We start from the raw sequence: 14,644 nt of genomic DNA on the forward strand, positions 1-14,644 counted from the left end.
AATTAGCAGTGCTGGTTAAAATATGAGGGTTAATAAGTAAAATGAAAAAATCTAGACATAAACCTTAGGGGAAAAAATAAGAGCCCGTTTGAATTTCATTACTTTTGACAGGTCGTTCTGTTTTATTGGAACAACCACGAAAGTCAGGTTCCAAAGTCATCAGTCATATGCTTAGTAGCCATGGAGGAGAGATATTTTTGCACGTCCTGAGTAGTTCTCGATCCATTCTAGAAGATCCGCCTTCAATTAGTGAAGGATGTGGAGGAAGAGTTACAGACTACCGGATCACAGTAAGACTCTAATATCTATAAATTTTATGATTTGAGTGTATTCTCATTCAGCAAGTAGTTATTGAATGCCTATTATATGCTAAGATCTGTGACGAAAAGGAGTTTGGGAAGTTGATTATTTATTTTAATTAGCAGTACTTGCTTGAAAGAGCTGTTTATCAATCTGTAGTCTTCCTTATGTATTCAGTGTATACTTAGAAGTATCTGAATAACATTGACATACTGGAATTATAGAAAAGAATAGAAATAGATTTGAGCTAATATTTTAAGTGGAACTTTATTTCTAGTAACTTAAATGGCAAACAAAATATTTCAATAGATTGCTGCTAATTTGAAATAACACTAAATCTTTGTGTTATTTAAGGATGCCTACAAAAAAAATTTTCTGTTTTTGGTAGAAATTCCATTGTTCTGATTTTAATTTTTCACTCCTCCTCTCCTAATTTATATTCGGTATTTTATTGCTGTCTTTTTTTTGAGGTGGTTGTGAAAATTAAATGTGATTGATGTGTATGAGTGCATACTTTGTAAGCCAAAGTGTTATATACTGTAAGTAATTGTTTTTGATTAGGCTTCTCTTTATTATTTAAATTTTGTTAATAAGGAGGAAACTAATAAATATTTATTGTAGAAAATTTAGAGATATAGATATATTTAAAAGAAAGACTATAAATTACTTATAATTCCATCATTCAAAGAGTGATTCGCTAATTCTTTTTTTTGTATATGATACAAAAGAGTTAAATTATAGAAGTGAAGAAAAGTGGGTGGTAGGGGGAGCTGTAGGAGAAAATGCTTTGTTGCGTATCACAGGACAGAAGACCTCAGGGAAACAGACTGTTACATGTAATCCATACTGAAACATTAGAAAATAGTTTCTAATTTTATCTTATTTGGTTATCATTAGGATTTTGGTGAATTTATGAGGGAAAACAGATTAACTCCTTTTCTAGACCCCAGATATAAAATCGATGGAAGTCTTGAGATCCCTTTGGAACGAGCAAAAGATCAGTTAGAAAAACACACCCGTTACTGGCCTATGATTATTTCTCAAACCACCATTTTTAACATGCAAGCGGTAAGTGTTAAATAGTTTCAACTGCTCTTCTAGATTTTTTATATATTCTTTTCAGAGACCATTTCTGAAGCAAAGAATAAAATATCTGAGTTTACTACAGTTAAATAGTAACAGAAAATTGAAGTGAAAGTTATATATGACCTCGCCACAGTGATGTTTAAAATCAATTGAAGTTCTGCCTACATGCTTTGATATTTGTTTTTCAAGACAGATTTTCTTGGTTTGTTTTTTAAATGTGACAGGTAGTTCCATTAGCCAGTGTTATTGTGAAAGAATCTTTGACAGAAGAAGATGTGTTAAACTGTCAAAAAACAATATACAACTTAGTTGATATGGAAAGAAAAAATGATCCTCTACCTATTTCCACAGTGGGTACAAGAGGAAAAGGCCCTAAAAGGTAATTTTTTTCTTTATATATCATATTGACTTGATACATAGTATATTTTAAGTTAACTTAGTCCATATGTAAATTATGTTTATGGATGTGTATATATACATATAATTGAGGTGAAATGCTATAGAATAGCAGAATTGGATACATTATAACTGAAAATTGTACCCTTATGTTTACGAAGAGAAAATAAGTCTATGTTTAATGGTTTCCTTTTACTTTATCAGTAGAAAGTGACATTTTAATATTATTTAAAGAGTATTTCTAAGGTTGTTATTTTAAATCTTTACTTCAGAGATGAACAATACCGTATCATGTGGAATGAATTAGAAACCCTTGTGAGAGCCCATATCAATAACTCAGAGAAACATCAAAGGGTCTTGGAATGTCTGATGGCCTGTAGGAGCAAACCCCCAGAAGAAGAAGAACGAAAGAAACGAGGAAGAAAGAGGGAGGACAAAGAGGACAAGTCAGAGAAAGCAGTAAAAGATTATGAACAGGAGAAGACTTGGCAAGATTTAGAGAGGTGATTGTTGATATTAATATAGCACCATGGTGCCTGATCTACATTCTGCATATAGATCAACCCTCATTTAATAGAAGTTCATTTAATGTGTATTTATTTCATTTATAACTAAGATTTTGTCATTCTTAAAATCGAAAAGATCTTAGACTTAATGATTTTATTTACGATTAGGGGCAAAGATAGTGTTTAATTTTTATCCTAATTAACTTGTGAAAATTATAATTTAGGACATTTTGGTGTCAGTATTTCTGTTTTATGAATATCAAAGACATAGTTTTATTTCTTTGTCAGTAAATATTATTGAATACTTGTGATATGCCAGGCATTTAGCATAAGATTACTGCCTTGGAAGTACATACAATGTTGCGCTAGAGATAGGCAAGTAAGTTAGTGATGACAACAAAATACGGATGATGCTGTTACAAAAATAGGCAAAGATGCCCTTGATAGCACAGTGAAAGAGCATAGTCCTAATTCTGAAAACCTTCCTCAATAGTACATCTTTTTCCTTAGTTTGTGATTTATAAATAAAAGTATCATAACATATTAACTGGCTTTGTCTTCTAACTTCTTGCCAGAAATCAGGTAAATATTAAAATGGCAATGTGGTATGTCCCTTAAAACAAATCAGAACTTATTATGAAAAACTTCAAAGATTTATTCTACTGTGGAATACACATTTACCCATCATCTACTTTGAACAATTATCAGTTAATGGCACATTTCACATCCACTCTCCTCACCACCACCACTGTCCAACTCCACATGGAATATTTTGAAGCTAATTCTAGAAATTATATTATTTCATCCAAAAATAAGTAGAATGTAGAACATTTTTATTCTCTTGACCTTAGAAGTTCACTTCTTCCTTAGAGCCACCAAGCTTCTGAAACGGAATTGGCTCGCTTTAAGAAGAGGAGGGTAGACAAAGAAGAGTTGGGGGAAAGTATTCTCACTCAGACCCCCCTGTTATTCAAGTAGAAGTCTATATATTTTGAAAGTGTTTTTGTTCCCTTGGAAAATTCAAAATAAGCTTGGAATTAAGTTTCTAACTTGTGGAATGTAAATACATATCCACAGTACATAAACTAGGGAACAAATAATAGTAAATTACTTTTTATAATTTGAAGTATTATTTGGCCTATATCTTTAAATATTAAATTGTGATATTTCTTCCAAATATCACTTTTCTTTTTGATGTTAGCTTCTTAAATTTTTCTCCATTTTTTTCATATTTTGCAGCAAACTACATTACTGAATTATTACACTATTATGATGAAGAAAAGGGGATACTTGTGTTTAATTCATTAAGTTCTCTTATCTAATTTTAGATTGGCATTTAGCTTCTGATTAGTGTCTAGGTTTACTTTGTAAGAGCAGCTATCTTTTATTAAGACTGATATGCAAAGTCTAGTTTAATTATTGAACCATTTCGATTTCTAAATATTTAAACTTTAAATTTTATTATTTGTCCCTCTAAAAGATTAAAAAGCATCTTAGAACGTGGAAAAGAAGAATTGGCTGAAGCTGAAATTATAAAAGATTCACCTGATTCCCCAGAACCTCCAAACAAAAAGCCCCTTGTTGAGATGGATGAAACTCCACCAGTAGAAAAATCAAAAGGTAAGGTAGAACTGTGATAGCTATGTTTGTAAAAAGCTTAGTTCTGTTTTGTGCAGTGTTATTTAAGACTAGAGGCCCTCGTGCACCTGTGGGGTCCCTCGGCGTAGCCTGTGGGAATTGGGCCGAAACTGGCAGTCCAATGCCGCCTGCTGCTCCTGCTCATCCCGGTCCCGATCTCTGCGGCCACCACTGCTTAGTAGGCTTGGTGCCGCTCTGCTGTGGTCTCCAGGCTGCAGCAGCCAGCCATGAGCCCTGCATCTGGCACCCATCAGTCATCTGAGTGGCGCTCCTGCTGTGGGAGCGCACTGACCACCAGGGGGCAGCTTCTGCATTGAGTGTCTGCCCCCTGGTGGTCAGTGCACATCATAGCAACCAGTTGACCAGTCGTTTGGTCGTTTGGTCACTTAGGCTTTTATATATATAGATAGATTGTTGTGTATATCAGGAAGAGCTACTAACTGTTCCTGTTGTTTAGGGGATTCTTTGTTTACAGCCTTGAAGATAGGCAGCAGATATATTTGTCAGTATTAAAAAAAAAAAAAGCAGTGCCATACCTTCATTAATGAAGCCTTTGGAAAATAAGTACTTATACTCAAAAGTTTGTGTTTTAAGAAATTTTAATTATCTAAACTTGAATCTGTTTATGTTCCTGGCACTATACTAAGTGCTAGGTTATTTAAGACAAACTCTTTTTCTTAAACCCTTACTGAATTTAGGGAAAAATCTAATATCACCCATCTATCTATATAAAAGCCTAATATGCAAATTGCCCCCACAGGAGTTCGACTGGGAGACCGATTGCTCGCTATGACATGTGCTGACCACCAGGGGGTGGTATGGAATGAAGGAAGGCCCCAGCTGGCAGCTGGCAGCTGGGGAAGGGAGGCCCCAGCCGGCAGCCAGAAGGCCCTGATTGGTCCTTATCACCGGCCAGGCCTAGGGACCCTACCAATGCACAAATTTCGTGCATCAGGCCTCTAGTCCTATATGATAAAAGGCTAATATGCAAATCGACCAAACAGCAGAGTGACTGGTCGCTATGACACGCACTGACCACCGGGGGCAGACACTCAATGCAGGAGATGCCCCCTGGTGGTCAGTGCGCTCCCATAGGGAGAGCGCTGCTCAGCCAAAAGCCAGGCTCTTGGCTGGTGAGCACAGTGGCGGTGGCAGGAGCCTCCCGCCCCCGCAGCAGCACTAAGGATGTCTGACTGCCAGCTGCAGGGAGTGGGCCTAAGCCGTCAGTGGGACATCCCCGAGGCTCCCGGACTGCGAGGGGGTGCAGGCTGGGCTGAAGGACCTTTTCGCCACTCCCCCCCCCCCCCTCGAGTGCACGAATTTCATGCACCGGGCCTCTAGTATATTGATAAAATGTGGTGTGAATAATTATTAGTAAAACTATTATAAATAATATTTTTATTATAAAGCCTTTTCTCTCTTTATACTTAACTAGAGGCCCATTGCGGGAAGATTCCTGCAAGAATAGGGCTTCCTGAGGCTGGAGTGAAGCAGTGGAGAAGGCTTCGCTCCCTTCTCTGCTGCCTTGCTCCCTCCCATCTCCGCCGCCTGGCTTCCTCCCGTCTCCGCTGCTGTCCCACCCGGCTGCCCCGGGTCGCACACGGGAGGGCCGGATGGCGGCCGGGCGGGCGGCGGATCACTGCTGTCCGTCCGGCCGCCCTGGGTCGCAAATGGGAGGGCTGCCCCGGGTCGCACATGGGAGGGTCGGATGGCGGCGGGGTAGGTAGCGGATGGCGCTGTCCTGCCCTGCCTGCAGTATGCAAATAAACGGCCATCTTTGTTGGGTTAATTTGCATACTCTTTTGATTGGCTGATGGGCATAGTGAAGGTATGGTCAATTAGCACCTTTGTCTTTTATTAGTGTAGATTTCTTCTTCAAGGAATTCTAAGCATCAAAGATATGACTTGGGTTTGGGAACTTCTGAAATCATTGTAGGCCTTTGTTATCTTGAAGGAAACTGGGTTTAGTCTTTTTAGGATAAATGGGAAATGGTATGACAAAGGACTGATTTCTTGCCATTATGCCCCACCAAAGGTGATAAGACCTCAGGGCTGGCCAGATTACAATTATTGGTAGCTCATTTTAGGGAGAAGGTAGGCTTGCTTGTTTTTTATATACTTCTGCTGTAGTGTGCATATTGTTCTACATGCCAATATTCTCCAATTCACTGATTTCTTTGAAATAAGAGATAAGGGTGATCTTATATTTTCCTCTCAGGCATTTGCCAGGATGCCTGGAAAATGAAAAATGTATTGATAAATTATTTTACTCCTCATATGCCAAAATATGCCACTATTGATTAGGATGAGAATAGGTTTAATCTAAACAGTGCTTCAACATTGCTTGGAAAATAGAACTCAAAATTATTTATAGTGGCAAAAAGTTGCAAACAATCAAAACATATTAGTAAGAAAAATGATTAAATGATTATGTGTCCATTGGGTGAAATTTATGTAGCCCAAGAATAATTACTACCCCAAATGCCCACTCTTTCCTCTTGCTAAGGTACAGGAGCGAAAGTAGGTTTACAGCTGTGAGTACACAAATCAATTTATTCTTGTATTATTATTTATTAATTATTATATTACTAGAGGCCTGGTGCACGAATTCTTGCACAGGTGGGGTCCCTCTGGGTGGCCTGCAGGGATCAGGCTGAAATCCACAGTCTAACACCGCCTGCAGCTCCTCCCTGCCACTCCCGCTCATCCCAGCCCCACTGTTCCTGCCACAGGCTCACGCCCAGTCAGTCCCGATTGGGAGAGGCTCGCGCTATGGCAGCAGCACTCACCAACCATGAGCCCTGCATCTGGTGCCCTCCCGAGGGGACTGGCCTGCGGGATCAGGCTGAAACTGGCTCTCCAACATCCCCCGAGTCTCAGATTCAAGAGGGCGCAGGCCAGGCCGGGGAGGGACCACCGGAGGGCTCTAGGGCATGTGCGGCCCATCTCGCTCAGTCCTGTTTAGTCGAACCCCAGCAGCAAGCTAACCTACCAGTCGGAGCATCTGCCCCCAGTGGTCAGTGCATGTCATAGCAACTGGTCGACTAGTTGACTGTCTGCCCAATGGTGGTCAGTGCATGTCATAGTGAGCAGTTGAGCAGCCTTAGTATATCATTAACATATTATGCTTTGATTGGTTGTTCGGTTATTCTGCCGTTCGGTCTATTTGCATATTTTCCTTTTATTATATAGGATTTTCCATACAAACAACTTTAAACCTACTTTTGCTATACTCTGTATATCGGCACTGGTGGGGTCCCTCAGCCTGGCCGGCGCCCTCAATCTGGGACCCCTCAGGGGATGTCGGAGACCTGGTTTTGGCCCTATCCCATAGGGCAGGCCAAGGGACCCCACTGATGCACAAATTCGTGCACTGATTAAATTAAATAGATCCCTGATATCTTTCACCCTGAAAATATTCGAGGGGCCCATATGAGAAGCAACTTGATTGCAAATCATTATCTGCCCTTATGACTTTCTCTTCATGGCTAGTATTTGAAACTTGTTTTTTCTTGCATTCTGTTTTATAACCTAAGTCGAATGTCTCTTCTTATTGGCAACTTATATGGGCCTTTTAATATACCTCAGATTCATCTGCTTTGGAAAATAACCTCTTAGGACTTTCCAAAGTGAATATTGTGTCTGCTGTATATTCTTCAAGTAAGGTTGGGCTATTTCAAACATGAACTCTAGATAGATTTGTAGAAAATCTATTCAGCTTTCTTTGTACGATACAGTAACAGAAAAACTAAAATGCAATCTTATTGATGTAACTTGGCATTGAGAAAAGACTAAAGTATTTATAGTTTTTAGAGCAGTGGTATTGTGGATTTTATTACCTCCTTTATATTTTGTTGTTCTCTTAACTTTACCTAATAAACATTTTTTTTCACTCTTACAATAGGTATGTAGTAGTATTTCACTATGGTTTTATTTTATATTAGAGGCTTGGTGCACGAAATTTGTGCACTTGGAGGGTCCCTCAGACCAGCCTGCACCCTCTCGCAGTCCGGGAGCCCTCAGAGGATGTCCGACTGATGGCTTAGGCCCGCTCCCCAGGACATCCTTAGCACTGCCACGGAGGCGGGAGAGGCTCCTGCCACCGCCACTGTGCTCGCCAGCCGTGAGCCTGGCTTCTGGCTGAACGGTGCTTCCCCTGTAGGAGCACCCTGACCACCAGAGGGCAGCTCCGGCATTGAGCGCCTGCCCCCTAGTGGTCAGTGTGCGTCATAGCAACTGGTCGTTCTGCCATTTGGTTGATTTGCATATTAGCCTTTTATTATATAGGATGTCTCTCCTGACTAATGATGGTTAGCTTCTTTTCATTTGCTTATATGTCTTTTTTTTTAAATTAAATCTATATTGTTCAGATTATTACAGTTCCTCTTTTTTCCCCCCATAGCTCCCCTCCACCTGGTTCCCATCCCACGCTCTGCCCTTACCCCCCCACCCCCACCCCACTGTCCTCATCCATAGGTTTACGATTTTTGTCCAGTCTCTTTTCCCGCACCCTCCACACTCCCCCACCCCCCGAGAATAGTCAGTCCATTCCCTTTCTATGCCCCTGATTCTATTATATTCACCAGTATTCTGTTGATCAGATTATTTATTCACTTAGTTTTTAGATTCACTTGTTGATAGATGTGTATTTGTTGTTCATAATTTGTATCTTTACCTTTTTCTTCTTCTTCCTCTTCTTAAGGGATACCTTTCAGCATTTCATATAATACTGGTTTGGTGGTGATGAACTCCTTTAGCTTTTTCTTATTTGTGAAGCTCTTTATCTGACCTTCAATTCTAAACCATAGCTTTGCTGGGTAAAGTAATCTTGGTTGTAGGTTCTTGATCTTCATCACTTTGAATATTTCTTGCCATTCCCTTCTGGCCTGCATAGTTTCTGTTGAGAAATCAGCTGACAGTCCTGTGGGTACTCCCTTGTAGGTAACTGACTGTTTTTCTCTTGCTGCTTTTAAGATTCTCTCTTTGTCTTTTGCTCTTGGCATTTTAATTATGATGTGTCTTGGTGTGGTCCTCTTTGGATTCCTTTTGTTTGGGGTTCTCTGTGCTTTCTGGACTTGTAAGTCTATTTCTTTCACCAGGTAGGGGAAGTTTTCTGTCATTATTTCTCCAAATAGGTTTTCAATATCTTGCTCTCTCTCTCTTCTTCTAGCACCCCCATAATTCGGATGTTGTTACGCTTGAAGTTGTCCCAGAGGCTCCTTACACTATCTTCATATTTTTGGATTCTTTTTTTCTTTTTGTTTTTCCGGTTGGGTGTTTTTTGCTTCTTCGTATTTCAAATCTTTGACTTGATTCTTGCGATCCTCTAGTCTGCTGTTGGAACTCCGTATGATATTCTTTATTTCAGTCAGTGTATGCTTAATTTCTAGTTGGTCCTTTTTCATATCCTCAAGTGTCTCGCTAAATTTATTGGCGGTTTCTAGAAAATTCTTGAAAAACCTTAAAAGTGTGGTTTTGAAATCTATATCCAGTAGTTTGCTTTCCTCCATTTCTGTCATTTGTGACCTATTTCTTTGTCTCTGCATTTTTTATGCTTCCCTGTGTTGATAGAGTGTCTTTGTGTGCTAGGTGTCCTATAGGGCCCAGTGGCTCAGTCTCCCCAATTACCTGAGGTGGACACTCTTGGTGCACCCCTTTGTGGGCTTTGTGTGCAGTCTTGTTGTAGTTAAGCCTTGATTGTTGTAGGTATCACTGGGAGGAATTGACTTCCAGGCCAATTGTCTGTGAGAATCAGTTGTGTCTGCAGTGGGAGAACTTCTGTGCTGGAGACACCCTTCTGTGGCAAGACTTGCTTCAGTGGGGCTTTGGTGCTCACTGAGTCTGCCCCCTGAGTGTGTCCCTTATGGATCTGAGGAGTTGTAATCTGGATGGTCCCACTCTGACCACTGGGTACACTGGCTCTTGGATCTCTAAGGAGGTGAGGCTAGCCAGCAGGAGCTATGGAGAGATCTGCAGATTCCTCTTCTTTGTTTGGGGTTTGGAGGTGCCTAGATGAGGCCCAGCTGTGAAGCAATGCAAGCTGCTGTGGGGCCTTGGGCCTTCTTTTGGAAGTTCTGGGTCTCTCTAACCCAGCTGCAGTTTGTTAAGTAATTTTCAGATTCCAAAGGGCCAGGCCTTTCATATGCAAAAGCCTCTGGGCACAGCTTGGGTGGGGCGGGGTCTCAGGGGATCAACAGGGCGGAGCAAGCAGCTATGGCTGCTCCTCAGTCCTACCCTAAGAGGCCCCGCGTCTCAGTGTCCTGGTAATTGCTGCAAGCACCTCTGAGAGAAAGCCGCCCTCGAGTTCCGCCCCATGCCATACAGTCCAGTTTCTCCCCGTATGAGTCTGGGTCCCCAGAGATTCACCCGGAACTGGAGTTCAGAGCAGTCGGGAGCTTGAGACTCCCTCCCGATTGAAAAAGACAAACGTGTCCTCAGTTGCCAGCCCTTTCCGTGTGCGCCTCCGTATCTCTGCACTTTACTTCCGCACCTGCTCTGAGTCTCAGTGTGCTTTTCGCTTTCCTTCTAGTTGTAGAATTTCCACTCAGCCAGCCTTCCTGTGGTTCTGGATGATGTCCGTTTTGTCTTTTAGTTGTATTTTTGAAGTGGTTGTGTGAGGCAGCAATTTCCGGTGTTTACTTATGCCGCCATCTTGGTTTCTCCTGCTTATATATTTTGATGAAGAATTCATTCAGATACTTTGATCATTTTTAATTTAGCTGTGTTTTTTTTGTTGTTGAATTTTGAGAACTTTTAAAATTTATTCTAGATACAAATCATTTGTTGGATATATGGTTTGCAGATATTTTCTCCTAGTCTGTGGCTTGTCTTCCTCCTAAGAATGACTTTTGCAGAGCACAAGTTTCTAATTTTGATGAAGTCTAAGATACCAATTTGTCTCTTTATGATTATACTTTTTGTATTTTATGTAAAAATCTGTGCATTACTCATCACAAATATTTTCTTTAAATACATTTTTATTGATTGTAGAGGAAGGAAGAGGGAGAGAGAGATAGAAACATCAGTGATGAGAGAGAATCATCAATCCGCTGTCTCCTGCATGCTCCACATGTGCCCTGACCAGGAATCGAATCATGACCTCCTAGTTCATTGGTTGACGCTCAACCACTAAGCCACGCCAGCCAGGCAGTTTTAAGTTTTAAATGTAAAACCTAAAATTAAAGAACTTCTAAAAGAATACATTAAAATAATATTTGTGCCCAGCTGGAGTGGCTCAGTGGTTGAACATTGACCTATGAATCAGGAGGTCACCATTCAATTCCCAGTCAGGGCACATGCCTGGGTTGCAGGCTTGATCCCCAGTGTGGGGCGTGCAGGAGGCAGCTAATCAATGATTTTCTCTCATCTTTGACATTTCTGTCTCTTTCTCCCTCTCCCTTCCTCTCAGAAATCAATAAAAATATATTTAAAAAAATAAAAATAATACTCTAAACTCCATTTTGAGTTTCTTAAAAAATAAGTTGCAAAGTATGGGTCAGTGTTCATATTTTTACACTAACATCCTAATTGCTCCAGCAGCATTTGTTGAAAAGCCTGTCCCCTCTCCATTGCATTGCCTTTGTACTTGTATCTGAAATCAGTTGATTTTATATGTGGAAATCTGTTTCTGGGTTTTCTTTTATGTTCCATTGATCTTTGTGTCTGTCCTTTGCACTACAATACTATCCTCACTACAAGTGTTAAAATCAGGTGGTGAGTCTTACTAACTTTTTTCTACTTTTCAATAGTTTTAGCTATTCTAGTCCTGTTGCCTTTTCATATTGTGCAGAAAAGAGTTAACATAGAAAGCCAGAGGCTATTAACATTAGAAGAGCCTGCTTGCAGATTTGGCCCTTGGCTGGCATCTGGGAATTTGGCTTTTATTTATTTACTAGAGGCCCGGTGCACAAAACTCGTGCACTTGTGGGGGTCCCTCAGCCCGGCCTGTGCCCTCTCGCAGTCCGGGAGCCCTTGGGGATGTCCAACTGTGGGGAGCGGGCCTAAACCCACAGACCTTAGCACTGCTGTGGAGGCAGGAGAGGCTCAGCAGCCAATAAAAACCTTCGACTCTAAGTCCTAAATGGGCTTTTCTGTCAATAGTATTGTACACACGTGGCTGTATTTTTGCTGCTGGTGGGAGTAGGCACTTCGTGTGAACCCTCATTGGAGGGAGAGAGCACAGAGAAAGCCTACAAATAGATTCCTCTCACTTTTGCCTTCCTGATCTGCTACGTATCCTTACTATGTTGCTCTAATGACTCTTCGCTGTGGCTTTAACTTTATGTTTAGTCATTTGAGACCGTCCAGCAAATCACCAAACTAGTAGGTGGTCTTGGGACCCCCTAAACACATACATTTTTGAATAAGGTGAAGATGATATTGCTTTAATTGTATAAAACAATAGATTTTAAGGTAAATTGTTTAAATTTATAAATTTCAAAGTAATGAACTATCCTACCTTTTCCTCTTCTTTCCAATATAACATCAGGACCAGTGTCTTTATTAACATTGTGGAGTAATAGGATCAATACTGCCAATTCCAGAAAACATCAGGAGTTTGCTGGACGTTTGAACTCTGTTAATAACAGAGCTGAATTATATCAACATCTTAAAGAAGAAAATGGGTTTGTATTATTTATTGTTCATTGCCTTATAATAAGTTAAAATATAATGAATACTGCTTGTTTGTTATATTCAGCAATTTTTGTTAGTAATATTATGAACCAATATATATTAACTATAAAGAGAAAAAATTAACATTTTTGATTCTTAGTACTTGTAAAAGGCATGATTACTAGTATATTGATTGTAACTCTGAAAGTTTTTACTTCTTAGAGCATTTTTTTCATTGCTCAATAAACATCATAAAGGGAAAAATCATAGAGAAAACTTAATATGTAATGCTGACTCTATAAAATAATGGAGGAAAATATTTTTTGATTAAGTAGTACAATATTGGGAAATTTGTTTCAATTGAATAAATCTCAGGTTTGATCATTTTAATCTCCTTTTTAGAAGAACTTTCGATAATGTGTGGCAAAGGAACCTCTAGTGAAAAAAGAAATACATCTTTTACTAAATATCAGAAGTTTTTTTCCTTAGTTTTGCTTGCAGAAGTATAGTTGAAAAAGTGGCCTTTGAAAGGAAACTGGGAAGGTCACTTAATCTCTCTGGGCCTCAATTTTCTCTATTCTGCAAAATGAGGAAGTGAGACCAACTGGAGCAGCGGTTCTCAACCTGTGGGTCATGACCCCTTTGGGGGTCGAACGACCCTTTCACAGGGGTCACCTAAGACCATTGGAAAACACATATTGAATATGTAATTACATATTGTTTTTGTAATTAATCACTATGCTTTAATTATGTTCAATTTGTAACAATGAAAATACATCCTGCATATCAGATATTTACATTACAATTCATAACAGTAGCAAAATTACAGTTATGAAGTAGCAACAAAAATAATTTTATGGTTGGGGGTCACCACAACATGAGGAACTGTATTAAAGGGTCACGGCATTAGGAAGGTTGAGAACCACTGAACTAGAGGAACCCTAACCTTCGTTCTTTTCTAAGGTGCTGATATTCTGCTTGATGAATATATGAGTTTAATTTCATATGAAAGGTATGTAAGGAGAAAAAATATATGGATGGTTAATGTTTCATTTTACCTATTCATTTTTCTCCTTCTGTTTTTCAGAATGGAGACAACAGAAAATGGAAAAGCCAGCCGACAGTGAAGAGTGACTTGAGGAACTAAATTTACTATATTGCATAAATATTTTGGGCAGAATTTGATATAAGTACTTTTACAGCAAGATTGTATAGTTATGTTGCCTGGACTGGTTTTTACATTTTTAAGATATTTCAACTAACTTTATCTTTTTTGTATTAATTGTAAGATTGGCACATATGTCAAAAAAATACATTTGAGATTTGTCCTCCCAAATCACACAAATTTATTTTATGGTAAAAGGTTTTCCCTCTGGAAATGTTTTTTAAAAAATTCTTAGGCTTCTCTTTGCCAAATAAAACTATTAAAAATATCTGAAATGCAAAATATTGGAGTATTCCTTTAGAAAAATATATTTATTTAATGACTGACAACTTTTAGAAATTAAAATTTATCAGAATTTAGGAGACATTTATAATATTTAGTATAAAATTTTGCTGGTTAGTCTATAACATATAGCGCTTTTCAAAAAAAGAACGTTGTTTTTTATTTTAATTTATTTTTATGTTGCCCATTTAAAAACAAAATTTTCAGGTAGTTGGTGTAAATTTATATTTTCTCATATTGGACAATGTTGCCTTTTTTTTCTGCTAAAAATTTACTGTCCGTTGACTTTTCATATTGAAAGAGAAGCATAAAGGAGATTACAGGCTTAGTAGAAAGGAAAGTCGCTAGGTTATTTGGTTTTCTGCTCATCTCAGCAATGTCATGGTTATACTGTGAATGCCTGGTGACTTGTCTTCTTGTGCTGCTTCATCAGGAAGCTCATAACATGTTGTGAGAAACATGTTATTTAAATGTTGAATGCTAATTCTAGGCTTGTCATTTTTTCTTGAGTGTTTAGTAGAGGAGGAGAAAATTCTTTGTTTAAATATAGATTTATTATTTTCTATGAAAAAACATGTTTATTTTTTTTTAAATTTGAATTTTTAGGTTAACATTGGTTAGTAATATAATACAGGTTTCAAGTATACAGTTCTATAAT

General features: G+C 39.0%; 1 protein-coding gene across 8 annotated transcripts in view; it reads left to right on the plus strand.

Annotated features, from left to right (window-relative positions):
• Positions 1–13,986, plus strand: part of INTS13 (integrator complex subunit 13) — a 30,742-nt gene extending 16,756 nt beyond the window's left edge. For 6 of the 8 annotated variants that reach the window (XM_014445430.2, XM_006102986.1, XM_014445427.2 and 3 more), the window contains 7 exons: positions 112–290; positions 1,198–1,368; positions 1,611–1,765; positions 2,055–2,285; positions 3,769–3,908; positions 12,415–12,550; positions 13,627–13,986. In XM_014445430.2, coding sequence (XP_014300916.1) covers positions 112–290; positions 1,198–1,368; positions 1,611–1,765; positions 2,055–2,285; positions 3,769–3,908; positions 12,415–12,550; positions 13,627–13,666 — 1,052 coding nt within the window. In that variant the 3' untranslated portion in view covers positions 13,667–13,986. The remainder of the gene's footprint in view (positions 1–111; positions 291–1,197; positions 1,369–1,610; positions 1,766–2,054; positions 2,286–3,768; positions 3,909–12,414; positions 12,551–13,626) is intronic. The other 2 variants (XM_023744340.1, XM_023744339.1) reach the window with 2 other exon arrangements.
• The last annotated feature ends 658 nt before the right edge of the window (positions 13,987–14,644 follow it).

The sequence above is a fragment of the Myotis lucifugus genome, unplaced genomic scaffold, assembly GCF_000147115.1.
Source record: "Myotis lucifugus unplaced genomic scaffold, Myoluc2.0 scaffold_451, whole genome shotgun sequence".
Classification (NCBI taxonomy): domain Eukaryota; kingdom Metazoa; phylum Chordata; class Mammalia; order Chiroptera; family Vespertilionidae; genus Myotis; species Myotis lucifugus.